Source organism: Varroa destructor, unplaced genomic scaffold (assembly GCF_002443255.2).
Source record: "Varroa destructor unplaced genomic scaffold, Vdes_3.0 BEIS01000004.1, whole genome shotgun sequence".
NCBI lineage: Eukaryota > Metazoa > Arthropoda > Arachnida > Mesostigmata > Varroidae > Varroa > Varroa destructor.
In genome coordinates this window covers 41,203,885-41,224,528 of record NW_019211457.1, presented here as the reverse complement: position 1 = coordinate 41,224,528, position 20,644 = coordinate 41,203,885, and the positions used below count along the sequence as shown (strand labels likewise).

Below are 20,644 nucleotides of genomic sequence, written 5' to 3'. Positions count from 1 at the left end.
TTGGTTCAGCGCTCATAACTCTTTCATAGCAGAGACATTTTAAGCCAATGAACGCCATGCTTGCGCGGTTTAAGGCGTAAAGAACGACGATGTTTAGTAGGTGTCTAATAGAAACAGCTCCTGAATCAATTATCGCGGAACTTGAGCAGAAACGAGTTAAAAACTCATGCGGCGTTTTCGAGCTACCGAATGGTCGAAAATTCTATTACAAGCGGGTTTCTGTAGAAAATGATCATGTACTAAACGAGATCGCCATTTTGCAACGGTTATCTAGTGATTACGTGCAGGCACTTAAATGGACGTGGTTAAATGGAAATCGGCTGTACATGTTCTTCGACTGGGTTGACCTGAATTTGCAGGAGGTTCTTGACCAGCAGGCACGCATGAGTATCGAAGAAAGTAGGCGCATATTCACAGAGTTGCTTCGGGCCCTCGTTTATCTAGAAGAGAGTGACATCGTCCATCGAAATATTAAGCCGGCGTCTCTTTTGATATCATCCACGGGACTTATCAAGCTCTCGAACTTCAGCGTTGCTGTGAAACTTTACGGTAGTCGGTATATTCTAGCTCCCGCGGCAGGATGCTATCTAACAATTCCTCCGGAGGCAGACGAAGAAATCGTCTCCCCGGCTTGGGATATGTGGTCGTCCGCTGTCGTTCTCTCTGTTATGTTGACAGGACAATATCCCTTTCAGCCAGGAGAGTCAAGCTACCCGATGCGCGAGGCCGTGTGTGCACTATTTGGTCAAATCAAAGATCGTGCGTTTCGTCTGGACAACATTGGGTTACAGAGCGGTCATGCGTCGATCCTATTAGAGCGTATTTTCAATTCAAATTGGGAAGATCGGCCCTGCGCTAGGGACCTTCTTCGATTTGGTTTTGTCGACCCTCTAACGGTGGGATCACCGATAATTTCGTTCGTGCTGAAAAAGATTATCCCGTACCGTCTGAACGGACGAAATAAAATTATTCGTGCACCAGTTTGTTTTGCGTGTGTTGTACAGCGAGTGAAGGATGTACTAAAAACTAATACGGGTACCAGCACGGAGAAAGAGACTTCAATTGTGTCAGTTCCATCCCCCGATTCAACCTGTGAAAAGCATCATCAAAAAGCACCGCTATGGGTTGTTCACTGGGCAGATTTCACGCACCAATTTGGCTTTTGTGTTGCGTTCAGCAACGGGTGTTCGTCTATCTTATACAATGATATGTCGACCGTGTATAGTGATATCGATGGAACGACGCACTATTTTGAGAACGATGGCGTCGGCTTGCGATTCTCGCTGCGTAGAGCACCGCCAGCTCTAAAAAATAAAATCGCATATTTGCAGTGGTGGAGAAAAGAAACTTGTGGAAAGGCGTCGAATACATCGGCTCAAACGAGTGGCCTGAGAAACTGGTGGCGCACGGAAGCCGGAATGGCATTGACATTCGATGGCGTCCTACAATTTGACTTTATCGATGGCACGAGGTTGGTTTTGTCACCATTTCATATATTGAAATTTCCGAAGAACGGCGGTTGTGAACTAAACAGATGGACGTTGCCTTTAATGCCACAAATACTGTTTGATCAGATCGCTCACTTAGACTTGGTTGTTGATAAAATCAATGAAAATTATCCTGGAAGTTTTCAATAAATGCAACTTGTAGAATTTAGTTACGCGCTGCGAATTGTTTCGTGTGTTTATACAATATACACTAAGTAATATAGACAATTCATCAATGGCTCATTGATTTTTTGAAAGGTCCATTGCTTAAAGATCGTAATCATAGTATTTCTTTGAAACTACGCCGAAAAGAATTCAGGTAGAATGAGTACTTTTCTACAATTCTTCTAAGATGATCTATCGGCATGGCGTTTTGAAAAAGCCTTGAATCGTGATAGCTGAAGATATATTCGAATTTTCTATAAAATTTTTTATCGTGCCTGAAATTATCTTTCTAATGAAAAGAACAGCACACATTTTCCGTTCGTGCTAGCTCTGCGACCGGCCCGTAACTGAACTTCATATTTATTTATCCATATTCATATCATATGAAATTCATATTTATCTGCCAACCCAAATAGAACTGACACAGTTTAAATAGAATTAAAATGCTACCGATTATTAGAGGTTGCGTTGCTTAAACAATAGGTTGTCAACTTCAGCGGCCGAAATTTTGAACCATATTAAAAAGTCTATTATATAAAAGATGTACATGTGTAGGGAAACTTTTTTTTTTTTATATAACTCATAAAATTCAATATTAAATACTACACTATTAGAAAATTGCCAACAACTAATAAACCGCAAAAGTGATACATATCAGGAACGAATAGGCAGCTTCGAATTCGGTACTGTATGTCATGTGTTTGGCGAGCGGCTCCAGAGTACATCAGTTACCTACCACCTTTCGAGAGATATTGAATTGCGTTTTGCCAATTCGATTCAAATAGTCGGTATTCATATTTTCCTGAAGTTCTGCCTTTGCTTGGTATGGCTCATTAACTCGAAATAACAAGCCCATTTAGGAGAATCGAACGGCATCAAACACGATTCACCAGTCCGCACGTTCCGCTGTGTCGATTTCCTTGTGCCCAGGACCCGATAAATATGGACCTACAAGTTGCCGTAGTCGGTCTCCGCTTTTGTGTACGCCGATATATTTCATGCTATAGTAGCCTTAAAAGTCAGACTTCGTTAACTGAATAAATACAGAGAACCTATTAGTTCAACGACAGCTTTCCGCATTGATCGCAAGGAAATTACTCCTAAAATAAAAACACATTGTATATAGGCAAACGAGGTGATTTTATGCACAAGATAATAGTTTAGAGATGAAAATGCATTTGCAAATAGAGGCAATGGAAAATGCCAATGCATTCTATTCTGTGTCACTAGTCAGGACGCAAGAAGTGTCAACAAACCATTGCAAGAATGCCAAGGTGACACCAGTTAGAGAAACGGAGAACGTTACGAGTTTTACTGTAACATAAAAATTGTAACAAAGGGCACTGCATAAAAAGGCTAATGCAGAAGAATTTCATGGTTTGAGCAGAAAAATGATTCCAGATGTTTGATAACGAGAAAGCTGGCTAAACAATGCAATTTCCATCTATTGGTAGTTCATGCTCCTTTTTCATTTAATGAAAATATACTCAAGTGTCCCTCATGGAAGTCTTATTTTGTTGATAAGCAGCAAACAATAATTACTAGGGTACCTTGTACCATGGACAACTGTCGGCTTAGCAATGGGTTCGCAGTCTTATATGCACTACGATTCCTGCGCTGCGCTGTGCCTTTTCCCTCATGTAGGAAGGAGGTCTTTTTGATGCGAACTAATTTACAATACAGAGGTAAAAAGCTTAGTGAATCACATGATCAAATAAATACATCGTGTTTGACTATGCACTATGTGTAATGGCTAATCTATCTAAGTGGATGCACATACGCTATTTTTTTTTGTTTTTCTTCTTCTAGTTTCTTGTTAAATGAAAATCCGTGGAATATTCGAGTGTTTAACAGAGGGCGGGGTAAAAAAGGCTAGCATTTTATTGCTCCTTGTAGTTGAAGGACCACTTTGCAGTATATTTATCTTGTTTGATTTATCCACGCAATACCTCTCATTACGACTAAGAGTTGGCAATTACAGCGAGAGGTTACGAATCATAATCAATTAATAGTTGTTCCATTATTATTAGCATAAATATGTGTATAATAATAATAATAAATTATTGAGTGCTATTATTCTTGCAAGCATGTAAAAAAACATTTGACCAGATCCTTGAGCTGCAAAAGCCTAACTGCTCCGGGAGCTGTATAGTCATTTATATGGCAAATTTATTTTTTGCACAGCAAGCGACTCCGTCTCAATGTAGAGCTAACTTATGACTACCGTGTTGTGGCAGTAGTTATTTTTTCGTGCGGATACAAATGCTTGACTCATTACCTAGCAATTTTTCTGCACGCCACATTTTTCTCTTATTATCCATGTATCCTGTATACCCATCTATCTCTTTCTTGTCTTAACCACGTCTGTTAAGTAGAAATTTCTTACTGTTTATGGTACATCATACCACCAATAGTGATAGATCAATGCCATATGTTTGTAGATGTACGCGTATTACATCGGAGATTTCTGTTAGAGGACATGTGATAGTTGCGGTGTAAGTTAACGTATTTTGTAAGACATTCTGTACAAAACAGTTTCCTTGTACGTTGCCTGAACGTTTTCACAGTATTTAACAGATTTAGCCATTTGTTATAATATGCTAGCTACATGTTAGACACCCATGATTCCTATGGTGTCCTCAGGGTCTATTTAACACCGGACAGACTTTTTTACCTAATCGAGAGATGGAGGTTACGGCGTCAAAGTAGACTTGAACCGCAAATGAATGATATCATCATTAGTTTTGAGGAAGATTGCGACTGACTGGGACTAAACATGTTTCGAAGCTATACTCATCTTTTACTACATAATACTAGTGGTCTATTAGAGCGCTTTTAGTTTTTCACAGAACAAAGTAAATGTGAAGTTAGACAGCACATTAGCTTTCCATAGAACGTTACGCCTACCAACGATTAGCAGAGTAACTGCTTTCTGCGATCATAAGCACGGATCGTAGAATTATATTATTTGCAACACAAATCTCTAGCCAATAACTGCAAAATTTTATGCAGCAGCGTATTTTGACCTGGACATCGGCACCGCGAGTATGACGAATAGATTCCTTTTTGCCAACAAAACCCACGGCAGTATTGCGAGGCAAGCTTTTCTTTCTTTTTGAGCATTTTATTCAGGCCGCAATAAGAGCTTGTATTCTCTGGACAGTAGAAATCATAAGCTTATGCCGTCCCTCCGAGCCGCGAACTAACTGTTTCCGCGCTCTCCGAAACTGAATAAGATCTGAGGGAATGGCTTTCGGTGCTGCTGTCGGACTGCTATGTCAGGAGGTGCTACGCAGGTCGAAGTCTAGGCCGCAGCAGCTTCAGTGCAAGCACTAGTGGTCGTAACAGTTTAAAATTAACAAAAATCGGTAATTACCATACACGAGCCTTACCCGTCCTAAACGAAAATAATATCCAACTTGGTGAAACTTTTTTGATGAAAGGGGAACCTTGCGGACACAAGTCGCGGACCATTACGAAAACCAGGTTTAAGTTCCTCTGTTGACTCTACACTTGTGCAGAAGCACTTTTGATCGTGTTCATGCTTTTCCTTCAGCTTTTTTCTGTTTGCGGTCATTGCAACTTTCCTGGATAAAAAAACTAACGAGCGAAGGCAATTCGGAAAAAAGAAAAAGATTTGTTTTATGCCGCCTTCCTCCACTGAGTTCGTGTATTCTTGGATAGCTGAACGCGTGCGGGACCACATCAGATTTTACGCTTGTCCCTGAAGAGGGAATTGATTTTTTGTAGCTAATGCTAGAATTAAGCAGTCTATATGTTTTTGGCTGTAAAAACTATCCTACTATGATTCATAGGTGGTTACACACATACGTTTTTTGAAAAACTTACTGCAAACAGATATTCTGACTACGCAATCAAGGTCTTAGGTTGGACAACACACGATTCCAAGTATACTAACTGATACTTTTTGTAAATATATTTTTTCGTGAGATTTTAACTGCAAGCCAAAAGGCCTGTACGGCGAATACAGAAGAGTGTAAGGGAATAGCGATTAAAAAAAACAGACAACAGAAACACAAAGCGAATAGCTAGCTGTGGCAGTTCTGTAACAGGGTAAAATGAAGTCACTTTGGACAATGAATTGATGTCCTTTTTTGAAAAAACCATTCAAAGTTTGTGAAAATCTTCAGGGTCAATTCGATACCGTCGGGCTTACAGTTTTTGCAAGATTGTTTTATCAAAACTAATCTTATAAACGAAACGCAAATGGTTGTTAAAATATAACAGTTTCGGTTATGTGTAACAACGGCGGTCAAGCCACCAGCGATGCGTGGACGTTCCTGTCTTCTGTCGACTGTTGAGGTTTAGCATTATGCAAGTAGCTCGGTCTATAACATGGGCATGGTGTATCTAGAGCGTATTCTAAAGGTGAAGTGAATGGAACAATATTACGAACGTTGCTCAAGTGGCAACAGCAATTACGTTGAAGATCTGTTTAAGTATTTTTTTTTAATGCGAGTTTCGCCAACTGTGTCACTAGTCAGCGATATCACTTTTTCAGTAATGAGGTTTATTGAATGCCTCCCTATAGCTTTTTCTTATATTTATCATCACTTTGTTCTGCATTTGAGTGGCAGATAGGACCGAGACGGATTTTTTTAGGGGGTGCTCAGTGTAACGATTATAAAAACACTGAAAGATTGGAGAACTGCGCAGATCAGCTGAGCAAATACGTGCCACATCAGGTCTACCTAAAGGCAGACAATGATCCCATATTACTTTGGTAGGATAAGCGGGTTCAAATATAACCTACGATGGTCTCGATGACACCGAATTCTAATGGACCTCGGTGGAAGCCCAAGAGGCAATCACAAAATTTCTCTGTGTATCGAACTGCCTAAAGCGGCTGTGGGAACGATGTGGGTCTGTTATAGCTGACTCAACTATGGGTTTTTGTGTGTTTCAGCTTAGCCGAACTTCCATTCGCTACAAACAACTATCTTCATATTGAAAACTGATTAATCTCAAACTCGTGATCGAGGAGCCAGAGTTGTGTATGTTGTCAAGCGTATCGAGTATATTACCTTTCGCTTCTTTTCACTAAAGCGAAAATTTCGCTTCAAGTTGAAAAGAATCACACTTTTCAATCTGAAGATTCTTGTTAAGTCCGTGGAGTTTAGGTTCATGTGCCTTCTACTGCAGCGATTAACAATATGTAGGTTTTACATTAAGCCAGCTGTCGCTTTTACTATTGATACTGGCCAGATAGCTGTTTATTGTTTACTCACTTCAACGACGCCTGTGTGCATCTCATAGTGGAGCCGTTTTAAAGAAATACGTGCTGTTCTACAATACATACTTTTTCATATAGCCTCGTTTGTGTTAGTCTAAGAACACTTCGTGCGCAAACAAACATTTGAAACCCGTCATTTCGGCTGAAGTGAATTGCCTGAAGATATTGCAGTGTTCCATCACGTGCAAGTGAAGCTAAGCAATGGTTGATTGAAAGCTAGAATGAAAAAAATGCATATATTTAGCGAGGATGAGAGAGAGAGAGGGAGAGAGAGAGAGATCCGTATCTTTTTGGGAAGTCCCAGTCTGTTTTATTAATTTAATTAACTATCACAATCTTTGCTACTGATGACCATTGGTATTGCTTTTTTCATCTCATTGTGGGATTGGCCATCCAGCAGTAGTCAGCTGAAGGCAGACGTTTAAGCGAACAGAGTCGGTGAAAACAATGACGCCATTTCAATAGGGCATCAAAAGACGTGGTTGTAAAAACCAATCCAGCTAAAAGCGGTTTCTTCTCAGCAGAACGCGAAGCTACGCGCTCACTATCACGCCTTAGTCGTTGAAGCAACGGCAAAAACAAGCCCTTCTTTCCGGAGTGTATTTGCAAGTCGCAGGAATTGCGTATGCCAAGGAATACAATGAAGTACATCGGGAAACCACGCCTTCACTTAAATCGATGCAACCGATGGCTGTACTACCGACGAGAGTCGACTTTTTAGATGTGCGTGCCTATTACGCAACAACGTTCACGACTACTGATAAGATAAAGAACGTACCCGTAAACTGCGCTTCCATACGTCTGCCGCAAAGACGATGAGATATTTTCGCAAAAAAAAATTGACTTGGCCATCAAAAGCGCATTAAGCACTCGATGCAACTTTGGTTCTGCAGTTGTTATGTTTATAATGCTCTAAGTATTATATATGTATTAAAGGATAGAAAATGCAAGATGAACGTTCATGAATAAAATCGCAAAGGAGCGGATGAACGTCATTTACCTAACAAAGATGTTGAAAGGCTCTACATTCCCTGCGTATTTTCGCGCGCTTCCTTCGATTCGAAACTGATATTTTCTAATATAAACAGATAGAATAAAGACGTAATTACGAACAGACAAAAAAACATTAGCCGTCAAAGTTTTTTGAATTGATAAAATCAGAAATTTTAATAATATAAAACCGTTTCTATTAGACTAGTTTGATGAACGGCTGATACCTTATTATTGTATAGATAGACGGGCATAGCAGTATGTGCCGTATTGTGTAAGCTTCTATGGCTTGTCAATTTATCTCGCTAGACGAATGCTGCATTGAACGTACGACGTAACGAAACATGCGTCCTGGTAGAAAGGCGTTGATGAACGCAACCGACACAACCGGCTACCTAAACTGAGAAATTAAAACTGGTACTACAGCTGGTTACGGTATTCTAGGTAGAGGGTTTAATGTTAGACCATTGTTCTTAGCGCATAGGTTCCATTGTACGTCCCAATATGGAGTCATATCATTTCTGTCTGTATTTTTTGTTTTCGATAGGGCGGAATGCGAAGAAGTGTACTATATTACTATTATGATGGTACTGCAAATCTTGATCATCTTATATTTTTATCTGCGTAATATGTTCAATTCATCGCTAGATAGCTGGTTCCACTTCTAGTGGTTAGCTTTATGTGAGAATACGGAGTATGATGTTTTTCGAAAAATTTTCGAAATTTGCTTGAACGTACCTCTACGAGCATCCGTCCTAATTGCAAGATTTTTGTGCATGTAAATAGCTCGCTGAATATTGCTAGTACTAGGATATTATTCAAACAATAACATGTCGAACTATAGTTATTTGGAAGGTGAGCCCGTTAGACGTGATCGGATTTGGTTCTGCCCTTTTTTAGCTCACACCTAGACGTTTCGATATGAGCCTGGGTTCTATGAGCCCAATCTATTTAATTTGCCCCCGCAGTGAGAGGAAGACGACCGTGGACAACGACCTTTATTTTGGAAGAAGATTAGTGCAAATGTTTGCATACTTGCAGATTTTCGTTTATTTTAAGCATGGCAAAAAGAACTGCAACGATTTGATTTTCTGATTAATAAAAATATTACCGTGTTGCACTTGTAGGTTTTAATCACTAAACATAAACCAAACACTTAAAATAAGTGCTAAACTATAATCTTTTGCACGACAGTATGTTTCTCTAAACTGAAAAATGTAGAAATAAATAAATCGTGTTATTTGGACAAGTACGTAAATAGTTTGCTTCAGAAAAATACAGAACTATCTTTAACCTATTGTAACTTACGTCTAGCATCCTTGGTAACGCCTACGGTTAGGATGTCCACCTTTCACACTATAAGAGTTGTCTAGAGCTAGTGTTTGAAAATAATGCGGCGCTATAGAAATTAAGTAAAATGCACAAATAAAAACGAGACCATATGACAGTTATCGCTAGCGTTTACATGTTTTTTTTCCTGTTTGCGCGTATTTTTGTCAAATAACTTAAAAAGTTGCTTTACTTCTTGAGCAGTTTTTGCTGATTTGAGCCACCCTTTGACCGCCCTGTATTTACTATCGATACTGTTTTAGTCGAATGTTGGATAAGGGAACGGAGGTGCAGAGGATGATGTGGTTACTTAGAAATGGTGCGCTCAGTACCAACGTAGCGCTTCATATTGTGATTTTTACTTGCAGTCCTGCGCTTTGAGACCTTCCTGGCTGCTTGATGATCATGTCATTGAGTTGCTAGACGCTACATTAGCCAATGGGCCAAATACCATCGTCCATTCCTGTCAGCGGCGTGACCTGGTGCTAATCAGGCGTTCCGGTTGACTGTTATCCCCTTCTTCCTGGCTGCTCCATTCAGGCCAACACATCCTTTTTCTCGTTTATTTCCCAACAACCTCCCGTCTCTCGCGAACTCATTGACAACCTTTTTTTTTGCTGACCCCTGTGCGGATAGTAAGGACGAGGAAAATATGGACAAAGATAGGCTACTGAAGAGATGGAGACAAACCAACTGAACAGGGCCCCGCCCTCTTCATTGCTTAAATAAAAGAGAGCATGATGTTTTGATCCCTTTTTTCCGTCGTGCGTCCGTCGTCCGACTGCATCCTGCCGCTTTCGAACCTTAGCCAGTCGATTTCAAGTTCTCGACAGTGCGGCTGCGGCTGCTGCTGCTACCTTTGTCCCTGCTCGTCAACTTAATCTAGCCATCTTTGTCTTTGAGGTTGCTACTAGGGGCTGTGTCTTTCCTTCTTTGGTCGGTCGTCTAATTATCTACACGACTCCAGGGTTTATAGCGGTTTTTCTCCTCGGTCTCGACAGCTTTGTCTTCCCTAATCGTCGCTGCTGATCATTAAGTACTACTAGCTTATCATCCTCTGTTTCAGTTCAGATTGCTTGCAACGCTGCTGGGTCAAACTGGACTCAAGCTCCGATCGGCCTTGCAAGGCCTGTGCCGGGCAGCTAAATCGGTCCGACAAGCGTTGTCTTTTTTGTCGTTGTTTTCTAGCTGTCGGCAGGCTCACAGCGGTCGTTGTAGCCGTAGTAGAAAACGGAAGAAAAGACAGAGATAGGTTATGGCAACAGCAAGAGTCAGCACAATTACCGCGAAACTGTCATGACACTCACCAACTCCTTTTGTTCATTTCGGTAAATTGGCAGATATTTACGCGGCGGCTTGAGATCTATATCGGCCGTCTTCCACGCAACTCACCACAGACAAAAATATGCTTTTTGCTATCTTCATCCCGCCAGCGGTGTTTCGTCGAGAGCGCGAACGATTGTAGCAGAGGAGCTTGCTCATCTTCATTTGTGTCCGGCTCTGTGGGAGTGCGTGTATCAATGGTGAAAGCGTGAAGTAATGACAGAGATCAGTACAGCCATCGTGCTGACATAGAGGACAATCAGCTTAATAGCGAACTAATTCGTTTTATAGAGGAATATCTTTTCACTGATTTCGGAGAAGAGACAAAGAAACTAGAAAAGGAAAAAGGAGCGGAAAAAACGGCAGGATCATTCAACCTTCTGCTGAAATGAATTCAACGGTAGTCAAGATCGCGATAGATTTCAACATCCTATTAATAGCAGCTGCAATGACTATTATGTGGAATATCAAAATATAACCTAGGGTTACCTTGAACTTATCCAATAGTTAATCAACCTCCTAATGACAACCACAAGCATCTTTCTTAAATTAACAATATATTCCGATAACAAATGAGTAAGTTGTACGCCTAGGAGAAGTATGTGGATATCTAATCGAGTATTTTTTATTAAGCGAAAGTCATTTCGAGATCAATGGGGGAATACAGTTAGCATCAAGCAATACGCTAACTTTCGCACGTTACGGATGCTCGTTATAGTACTGCTGCATGCACTATACAACTGTGGTCCTTAGGAACTTACATATTTATTAACAGCTCTGCCTCAACAGCGCCGGGAGCCTTGGCTACTTAAGGGCTGTATATTGCCATAACTGTTGGCCAAACGCCTCCCAAATTTCTGTGACACAATGCCATGGGCCTGAGAGATGTTAGTTGTGCTGGCCTACCAGGATTATGGCGGTTTACCTTACGTTTGGCCATTAAGATAATTCTCCTATGAATGGAAAATTAATAAGTTCTTTAACTTGAAACCTTGATTCTTTATTGACCAAAGTATTGTTTCATACACAACGTCGAATTTAGTTAGATATATACTTGCAGCTACAACAAGTAGCTGCGCCTAGATTGCGTATCATTTGCGTTAATCAGTTGCATTTTTATCGACTTGTAGGATTAACATAGGCCTATAGGCATACATCTCAGGAACCATCGGTTCATGTAAACGTTGTAGGTATTAGAGGTGATTATCAGCATTGCACTGAGATGACTTTTGGCGGTTTTTTGTTCTTTTAAAATTGAAATATATGTTTATTGCCTTGAAGAGATCGTTAACAATAGCATAAATCTTTTGCTAGCACACAATAACATCTATCACTTTGTAAAAAGGATCTAGTTTGCTTTCGGCAGTCAGGAACCTGGTTCCAAAGCCTAGGCCTGAAGAGGTCAGTCTGGGCAAGCGCCTATTAGCCTTCTTTCTTTTTGTAAATTCTGGTTTGGATACACGACATTGCCGTTCATCGATTTTAGTTACGTAACACAATATTAACAGGTGATTATTAGTTTGCTGCCATAGAAATGGGGTAAGTTCTTTAAGCCTTGAAAATTAATCTTTAAAGACCTGGGCAACATTTCTAATACGGTTTTGTCGCGTAAACTATGAACCAACACCAAAATGTTGTTGAAACTTCGAGGTGCTTCTGACTAACGAATTTAGATTTGCGAACCGTTTTTGTTTTTGATTTATTTTCCACGGTCCCGTTTCCGCGAAACCTGATATATTCGACCTTCTGTAGGGTTCATCACTTCGATAATAGCAATAATAGTATCAGCTCCGTTGGTTGAAGGTACCATCTTGCTGGCCAATGGACCAAAAAAAGGGAGGACATCTTAGATAATGTAGGCATATTTACGAACGTCGTTTGCAGTGATCGCTAAGGGGCACTTCATTCTCTCAAGGGTACAAGAAAGATCCATTCTTTCAAAACACGATGACGGGGGCGATGCATCAAAGCGTTAGACCTGAAGATCCTTAAGGAGAAACTTAGTGCAAAGGTTTTTAGGCAAATTGTTTGCGTTCGTGACCATCCTTCGTTCGGCACTCCTTGCCCGGAACAGAAGGTTCGAGCAGTCACCATACCTTTCTAGAACTCTTCTGCATTGAGTCATTGCGTTATCAATTACCGTCTGTGAGACTGGCTCTCAGGAACCTTTCGCGGGCAGTGATAGCTGACCCCGCCGCACAACAAGAGTAAAGATGGAGGAGATTATAAAGACAGTAGGAGAAAAAGGCGGAAGGGAAACACAAGGGGAATGTACCGGAAAGAACGGATTCTGGTATGCATACTTTCCTCTTACACGTATAAATATATTTCTGGATGTAAGCAAATTAACTGACAGAGAAGCCGCATTTCGTCTATCTCGACAAGAAGAACTAGAACTCGGTAGCAATACGGGCCCAGTGTATGGGCCCTGGCTTACCGAGTATGTTCAACCATAGGTGCAAGAGAGTGATGGGGAATCCAGTAGAGAAATACGTCGCGATGTTTCAACGCAAAACCGCGATATAAGAGCAGCTGAAATAGAGCACATGAGCAAACCGATTGACAGAAAACAGTTGAAGTCTCTACTGTTGTCGTTGCTCTTCCAATTGCTAATCGTTGCTGTCTAGCTAGCTACCTTGCGTACTGTCCCACTAAGAGAGGCGAAGGAAATTTGGTGAATTGAATGGAAAGAATATTTACAAGCGAACGTTTTCGGCAGCGTCCACGGAGGTTCAGGAATAGACAGACAAGAAGAGAGGGCGTAGCTGTACCGAATAGCGTAACGTCGAAGCCACCACCAGCGGATCGTGCTCTGAAGGAAGTGGGCACTACTAACTGTTCTGTTCGAGTGTTTGCATCCAGTGCGGCCCGCCACGGATCCAGCTGTTCCGCTGAAGCAATCCTAAATATAGAAGACTAAAGAAAGTCCTATCGTCCTAGTCCCTGTTGCAGGCTAAACCAACAGCAGTTTTGCATTAGGTTCCCTCTTTTCTTTACCGTTCTCAACTCCAAGTTCCAGTTCACTCTCCAGTCGTCGCAGCCGCGAGCGGCAGTAGCCAGAACACTGGGCTGGCAAAGGAGACCTACTCCTACTGCCGTTACTGTTTCTGTTGGTGTACTTGATAGTCAGCCACCTAGAAGACACCTTTCAGCGTCGATTACCAGCACCATTGCTATCCACGTGGCCAAATGCGGACAGCTAATGCTAGAGAACCGGTCGTTACCATCGACAATGCTATGAGGGATACCCCCAGCTCTAATGGTCTTCCGAACAGCCTCTTGAGTGGGCGGCAGGAGTTGCAGGCTCGTCAGGCGATTGAGGAGAAAGCAGGTTACCAGGGAAACTAGAAGGAGAGAGGAGCGCCTAGGGGAAAGAGGTGAGCAGGCTGGAAGCGTTGGCAAACACCAGCGCAAGGAAGGATCTTAGGGAATTGACAGACGGCAGATAGGGACTGAAGTTGGAAGCAAAAGAAAAGCTGGAAGACGGAAAAGAAGAAGGCGAAGGAAAAGGAGATAGAAACTTAATAAAAATTTTCATTTCAACAGACGGCTGTGCTCACACTAGCTGCGTATAAGAAGATACACATTGGCATACATAAATGCGCTACCTCACACTCACACGCACATGGTATCCAGCCACTGACCTAGCAGGCGGAAAATTAGGCATCAGTTTACTGAACAATACACACGAAGGCAGGAGGAAATGTGGGAGAAGGGGAAAAAGAAGAGTTCGACCCCGCGACTGAAATCGAACTGCCTAGTCAGCTAGCTATCCAAAAGAGAGTACACTCAGGTATCGAAGAGAAATTCCAGATCAAGAACTTTAGTTACAAGTCACTTTGTTCCAAAGTCGGCGTTTGCTTACTGGCGTTCTAACACACAGACGTTTAGCCCGCATACGGGAATTATTTAATCGATGTTCCATATCAAACAAGATACTAAGTATTCGGGCATAGAGGTAGACTGATACTAGTAATACTAACGAAACTAACCTAGCTCTTTTTTGTGTTAAATATTTTAGTAGAAAGCAAAAGTAGTAGAAGCTGTTACCATTAATAGTCAATAGCAATGCCTGATAAGTTCGTTTTGGCTTGTTACAAGGTTACGGGACGTTTGAAGGAACTTAATTTTTGTACAGGTGTATAAAGTACACTTTGTGTTATTTGTTTTATACTATTTTTATCGAAAAGTAATTATCAAAAAAAAAAAAAAGAATATATCAGATGTGTTCGTTTGACTTTGTTCGTCTTAAGGCTTATTAATTCAATTTCGCTTGTTTCAAATCACGTGCGTATCAGTAGACTTAACATAATTATTCTTAATCATATAAGCGATTCGCGAAAAACAAAACAGGAACAATATTTAAGCATTTTTACTGCCATTCAGCTTACTTATGAAGCATTTCAAGTTTTAAACGGACTGTGCAGTTAAAAGGTTTGCCCAGACCACTATCGATAGTATAAGACGAACTGGGTGATTTGTGTCTTTTTCGGTTGGGTACTGCTCTGTTTGCAGCCTGTCGGAGAGAGGACGCACGGTGCACGCCAATAACAACGTTTTACACCATGAACAGCTGAAGATGGAAAAACGGGTTTGACTTGAACAAATTTTCTGAGCGGAGTTTCCCCTATATTACCAGAAGCATGTCGTAGATCGTACCTCTTTCATGGTTCCAAACTCCTCACCGAAGTCTACATCTCACATTCGCTTCTTAAGGCTTCTAGGTAATGATGCATGTGTGTGCACCGTAAAGTTTTGCGAGTCACGACGAGGTCGTGTTGGATCGTGCGATGTAGAGATGGGAAGGAGAAGCGAGGTAAAGAACTGTGAAAGGTTGCGAAGGTCCGCAAGTGCCGTAAGAAGATCCCCTTCTAAATAGCACCAAAACTCCCCTACAGATCAATCCCCAAAACTATATTCCTTTTTCCCGTTGAGGGTTGAATCGTCGTGGATTGAGTATTCATCCTGAACTACGCTCTCAGCTTGACCTTAAGGCGGGTTGGCGGTTTTATAGATCATTCTTTCGTTTGCGAGAAAAGGAACAAAATTGAGCGAAAAGGAGAACGAAGAGCATAAAATTAAAAATTCCTCAACATTCAACCAACCAGCTATCGTCATTCAGCAGCACCACCTGCAGTGCTTGGTTACCAGACTTGTTCCGAAAGCAGTCGAACCGAGCAGCTCCTTATCCTAGAAAACTGCTGGCCTGATTCTTTCCAACGGGATCAGCGGCTACAAGGAAAAAGAAAAAGTGGGACGTTGGAACCAGTCCGCTGCAGGGCGGAAAGCCAAAGTTGAGCCCAATTCAACTCGAACCGAAGTTTGGCATGAAGGCCTACCGCCACCCTTCTCATACATGCGAGAGTAGTGCAGTCGTATTGAACTTGAGGGCTGTTAGTTCACCAAATGACGGACGAAGGTCCCAGAACAACTAGGCTTGATGGAATAGAGCTGAACATCTGACTTGAGATTTAGGCTAATTAGTTTAAGGCAGGTTATTTCTACTTTGCGAGGGCGGAACGTTTGAAGAATTGCAGTGACTCATTCGAAAGTTTCAAATATAAAAGATATTGAATAGCAGAAAGTCACTGACTAATGCTGGGCATATTTTGAGGGGGAGTATCATTTTTGTAGTCCTTGTTCTAAGTAGTGAATAGTGGTTTCAAAATGATGTGCGGGAAGTGTATATATGTAGTGTAGGCAAGAACTGATATGGAGCTCTTAGAAGGATGCTCGAGTAAATAGAGACAAATGACTTAAGTAAGAATCTTACAAATCAGAATAAAGTGCACTACATTGATGAGTTAAAGATGTTACGCACATTTGGTAAAAAAAAAAAAAAAAACAACTCTTTTTTTATAATCAATAGCTTTTATTACAGACAGCAGATAACTAGATGTGCTTTTTGTTGAGACAAAATGTTGAGAACACTGTTCGACTAGTTTAAATAGTATCGCAATTATTCTCTAGCACAGATATATGGATTTTTCTACTCACACGGGAATCATTTAGTGTCGAATAGGATGAACTTTACGCTGCGCGTGCTGCTCCAACTGACGGTATAGGACCAGGCCATCCCCTTCTGTTGCCATAGGCTGCTTCAACAACGTCTGCAGCCGTTATCGCTAGCCAGCTACTGCCGAAGCCCCCTTAACGTCATCAATGGTCATCTCGAATTGCACTAGGCAAGCAAACTCGTAGTGATACACGGAGAATACCGTGTTAATGCCATGGTGATATGGTGGCGACGACATAGACGTAAATATATCGTTTAATCGGAACCATCAGCAGCCTGGTGCCTTTCCCCTTTTGCTGAAAGCTTCGGCTTCCCCTTACAGAGATAGACGGCAGACGGCAAAGCAGACCGATCATCGAAGCTAAGATTACGTTTATCGTGGGACACCCACCAGTGCTGAATGCACCAACAAAAGTCCATCGGAGAGTCGCTGGTAGACGTGGACTGGGGGACACGGCCATCATTAGAGCTGACCAATTCGGCTGTAGCTAAGGGAGCCCGCTGAACAGTAGACAACAACTCTCCCAGCTATAGAGAAGAAATCATAAAGACGGTTATTATCACATGACTACACTGCTTGGTTGTCTTCTGTAGAAACAGAACCGCTATTACTGCGGCTGTGACACTGGTGATAGATGTTTCTTAGGATTGTGCGCCGTAGCAGAAGATGGCCGACCCGCATCAAGGCTTGAATTGGTGAGACTGGCAGTGAAACTAGTCGGCTCCCATCCAGAAGTACTTCAGTTTTACCGATTCGTTCTGTATGTTGCTTGTAAGGATACAAAAAAAATATCGATTTATTCGGGTCTACCGTAGCTGGTTGTTGACTCCGTTTGCAGCTTTCCTTCGCATCCACATTGATACATATATTAATATTTCTTTTAATTCGTAACGGCAACGTCTCTTCAGACACCGATCGCTTCATTCATTGTATATGTATATTTTCATGGAAAAACGTACGCTTACGAGGCATAAGGTTCTTTCTCGTAGCAGACCGCATATATATTCATGTTGCATTTCAATTATATAGCTAGGCACACTACATGCTCTGTCAAACTGTGGACTAGGACAAATAGTGTACTTTTACAGGCCTCACATTTCACCACCCAGTTCTACCAAAGGAGAAGGTGGGCAATGCGATAGTACAGGTTTCATTTTTCTCTCCCATTTTGTACTTACAGCCGAACATTCCAACTGGCGATTGTCGGATTCGTTCATCCGGTACAACAATGGTACCACCGCATATGCCGGATCGCTGTAAAAGTCACACGAAAAAACCGGTCGCCAGGACAACAGACGGTGACACATTTATGAACTATGAAAGTTCAAGCAGAGTGTTGGAGTTAACCTGTTTTCTTTGGCATTCCTGTTTTTCAAGGTAAACAGTCTTAGGCCCAAACAGCCGATTTGCGCAAGGAGGATTAGGGAAACGGCAAAGGCCCTATGAAGGCATGTGGCGGGCTCTGAGGCAAATGAATCGTAAATGATGCTGATTCCAGGACCCCCGTCTCGTTGATTCATTCGTATGTCGCTTGCGGTTAGTCGCACTGAGAGCCGCCCATACAGCCAGCAGTACTTTCTTGATGTAGCGGATGCGGTCAAATCAAACTAGAAAAAACGGGTCACAGATTTTTCCTACTAGAAAGCAACGGCGCCCTTGGGTTACTAACGTCCGACAGCACGCAAACTGACCAAACATCACAGCATCGTATTGTATGTCGTCAAGGTCATCGTAGCATACGAATATAGACCAGAAGGTAAGTCACTTCGTACTTATTATGGTACAAAGTAAGCGCATAACATATTATGGTACGTGGTACGTTCCTTATGCTTTTGCTGCGAAGGTGAGCGAGGAAGATCCAAGGCACTAAAGCTATCATATTGCCAGTTGGCTGATAGATAAAAGGCAAAGTCTGGGCAAAATTCTGCGGACTCTAAGACTTGTCGAGAGAATCGATTGTTGCATCTGTCAAGCTTATTTTCTGCTGTTACGGTAACGCCTCTATGCCAGATGCCCTGTGCCTACAGTCGCAACGCTATTTCGGCGAATGCTGACCCGCCAAACTGAACATCCATCTACATATACAGATCGGTCTTGAGTGATTGATTAATATTTTACTATCGTAATCCTTATCGAATCTGCCTATCTAAGCCTGCCATGCTAACTACGCCCGATTGGATAGAGTTGCCTCACCGCAGCGAGGCAAATGAAAGCAAAAAATTGACGCCTTGCCCCTCGTTAGGCATCAGAACCGCTGCATTCTCCTTTCGGCTTTGCTAATCTCTGTATATTTGACCCGCATCCATGCGTTTTATAGAGATATAGCATAGCATATCTTAAAAACTGGGCTTTACATGGACCATAAATGTACTCGCTTGAGAGAATATATTTCTGTTTTAACAACCTAGTAATAGGCTAGCATTAGATATTGTTTAGGACTTCAATGGTAGGTCGAATAGAGATCGGTGGTTATGTAAGCTAAAAATTAATACAATATTTTTTCTTATTTGTTCAGGTAGTCGTCAGAAACCTAAAATTAACAATAAAAAGCAAACACTAAGGAGTATCTCTTTTGTCTTTAATGTTACAATAACACCAAAATGAAACCTTTTTATGACATTTATAGTCCAAGCTTAATTATGGTGGTTTCCAAGGACAAATTGCTGTCTAGAAGATATAGGGACAGAAAAAACCATGACGGGGGTGCAATAATGTGAAAATCTGAGTACACACTTAATTCTGACATGTTTACACAAGACAAAATCATCCTTTACATTTTTTTGTCAGTCTTTTTCGATTTCTTTTGATTGCCCCTCCTTTTATGAAGTCTTTCCAGAACTAACATTCAACCCCAGGATTCTTGCGGTTCTTTCGTATTTTTTTTTAAAGTTAGGGAAAGATGATTGACTTTGATGTAATTGTGTGGGTAAGTAAAGAGGATTTCTCTGAAAGCAAAAGGCAGGCGGTCTCTTGCTGATGCCCGAAGTGTGCTTTTCTGTTATACCCATCTCCCAATGTCTCTCAGTCATTCTAGAAAAATATTAATTTTCCCTTATTTTTTTTCACACGACTGCGACGTTCGCACAACTTTCGAAGATTATTTAAGTTAAGTAAGTGATGTATTATCTTAAAAAATACGAAGGGCTTAAGCGAGACGGGTAGATTTGCACGTATAGAGTAAATTATGATCTGACCTGTATCTATTACAAATCCTACTTGATAATTTAGCTTATCGAATCGTAGGCTTTTTCCATTTTCATCGTTTGCCTTATCGTTTTGCTAGAGCACGGCATCTGCTCTCAAATTATTCGTTGCTCGCGCTTTGTTCGTTAAAAAAATTGGAAGTATTAACAGAGTCTCGAGTTCTACCGCTGTCTGCATATACGCATGCATGTAAAAGTCTATACATCAACTATTGTATGCTATACTTTTGTAATTCTTGATATTACCACTGTCACTGTTGCAATCTCTGCTGTCGATACTTTTTCGTTGCCTTTCTTGTGTTGTGTTTCGCACCCGAAATTGCCCCTTACGTTGAGAGTCGGCGTGAGGCCTGCCAGATGCTGACCCGGGTATCGAGAATCGCAAACGCAGGCACACACTTCGCCAGTGTAAGACCCTTTGTCGGGTCTCATCAGTTCCGACTTTCCCGGCCGGTAACATCTTATGCCCGCTTATAACCACTACGTCAACAGTTACATGTTCGCTATCTTTTACGCACTGAGAGGTTAGGTATATATATATAGGTATACTATAGCGTTTGTAGAGCGGACGCCACCGGCCCCGATTCTCATGCACAACTCCACCTGGCAGTGCATGTGCTTTCGTTAGCCGCTAAGGCCGCGCATGAGGCCAGCGCATCCACAAGGCGGCGTCGTATCAGAGCCGGTCGAAAAAGTTTGTCAGTAATTCCAAATATATAGGGAGTAGAAAGCGGCAAATTACAACGAGGGGTTATGACGCTGCTAAGCACCAAGGCTCGCAGCAGGCGGGTAAGTGTGGGTGTAGGGAGTCGTTTAATGTGATTAAAACGAGTTAAATATTCACTCACGTACCGTCGTCTTTATCCCGGTACGTAC

The 20,644-nt window shown here is 41.7% G+C and overlaps 1 protein-coding gene and 1 long non-coding RNA gene across 2 annotated transcripts; both read left to right on the top strand.

Moving 5' to 3' along the window:
- Window positions 1–89: 89 nt before the first annotated feature.
- On the top strand, window positions 90–15,145 carry LOC111249070 (uncharacterized). The gene is made up of 2 exons (XM_022802400.1): window positions 90–1,471; window positions 15,064–15,145. The coding sequence occupies exons 1-2, from the start codon at window positions 90–92 to the stop codon at window positions 15,143–15,145; spliced, it is 1,464 nt and encodes a 487-aa protein (XP_022658135.1).
- Window positions 15,146–15,434: 289 nt separating this feature from the next.
- Window positions 15,435–19,129, top strand: LOC147756208 (uncharacterized). Its single transcript, XR_015326065.1, has 3 exons — window positions 15,435–17,260; window positions 17,746–18,321; window positions 19,081–19,129. It is a non-coding gene; the product is annotated as an uncharacterized LOC147756208 (long non-coding RNA).
- The last annotated feature ends 1,515 nt before the right edge of the window (window positions 19,130–20,644 follow it).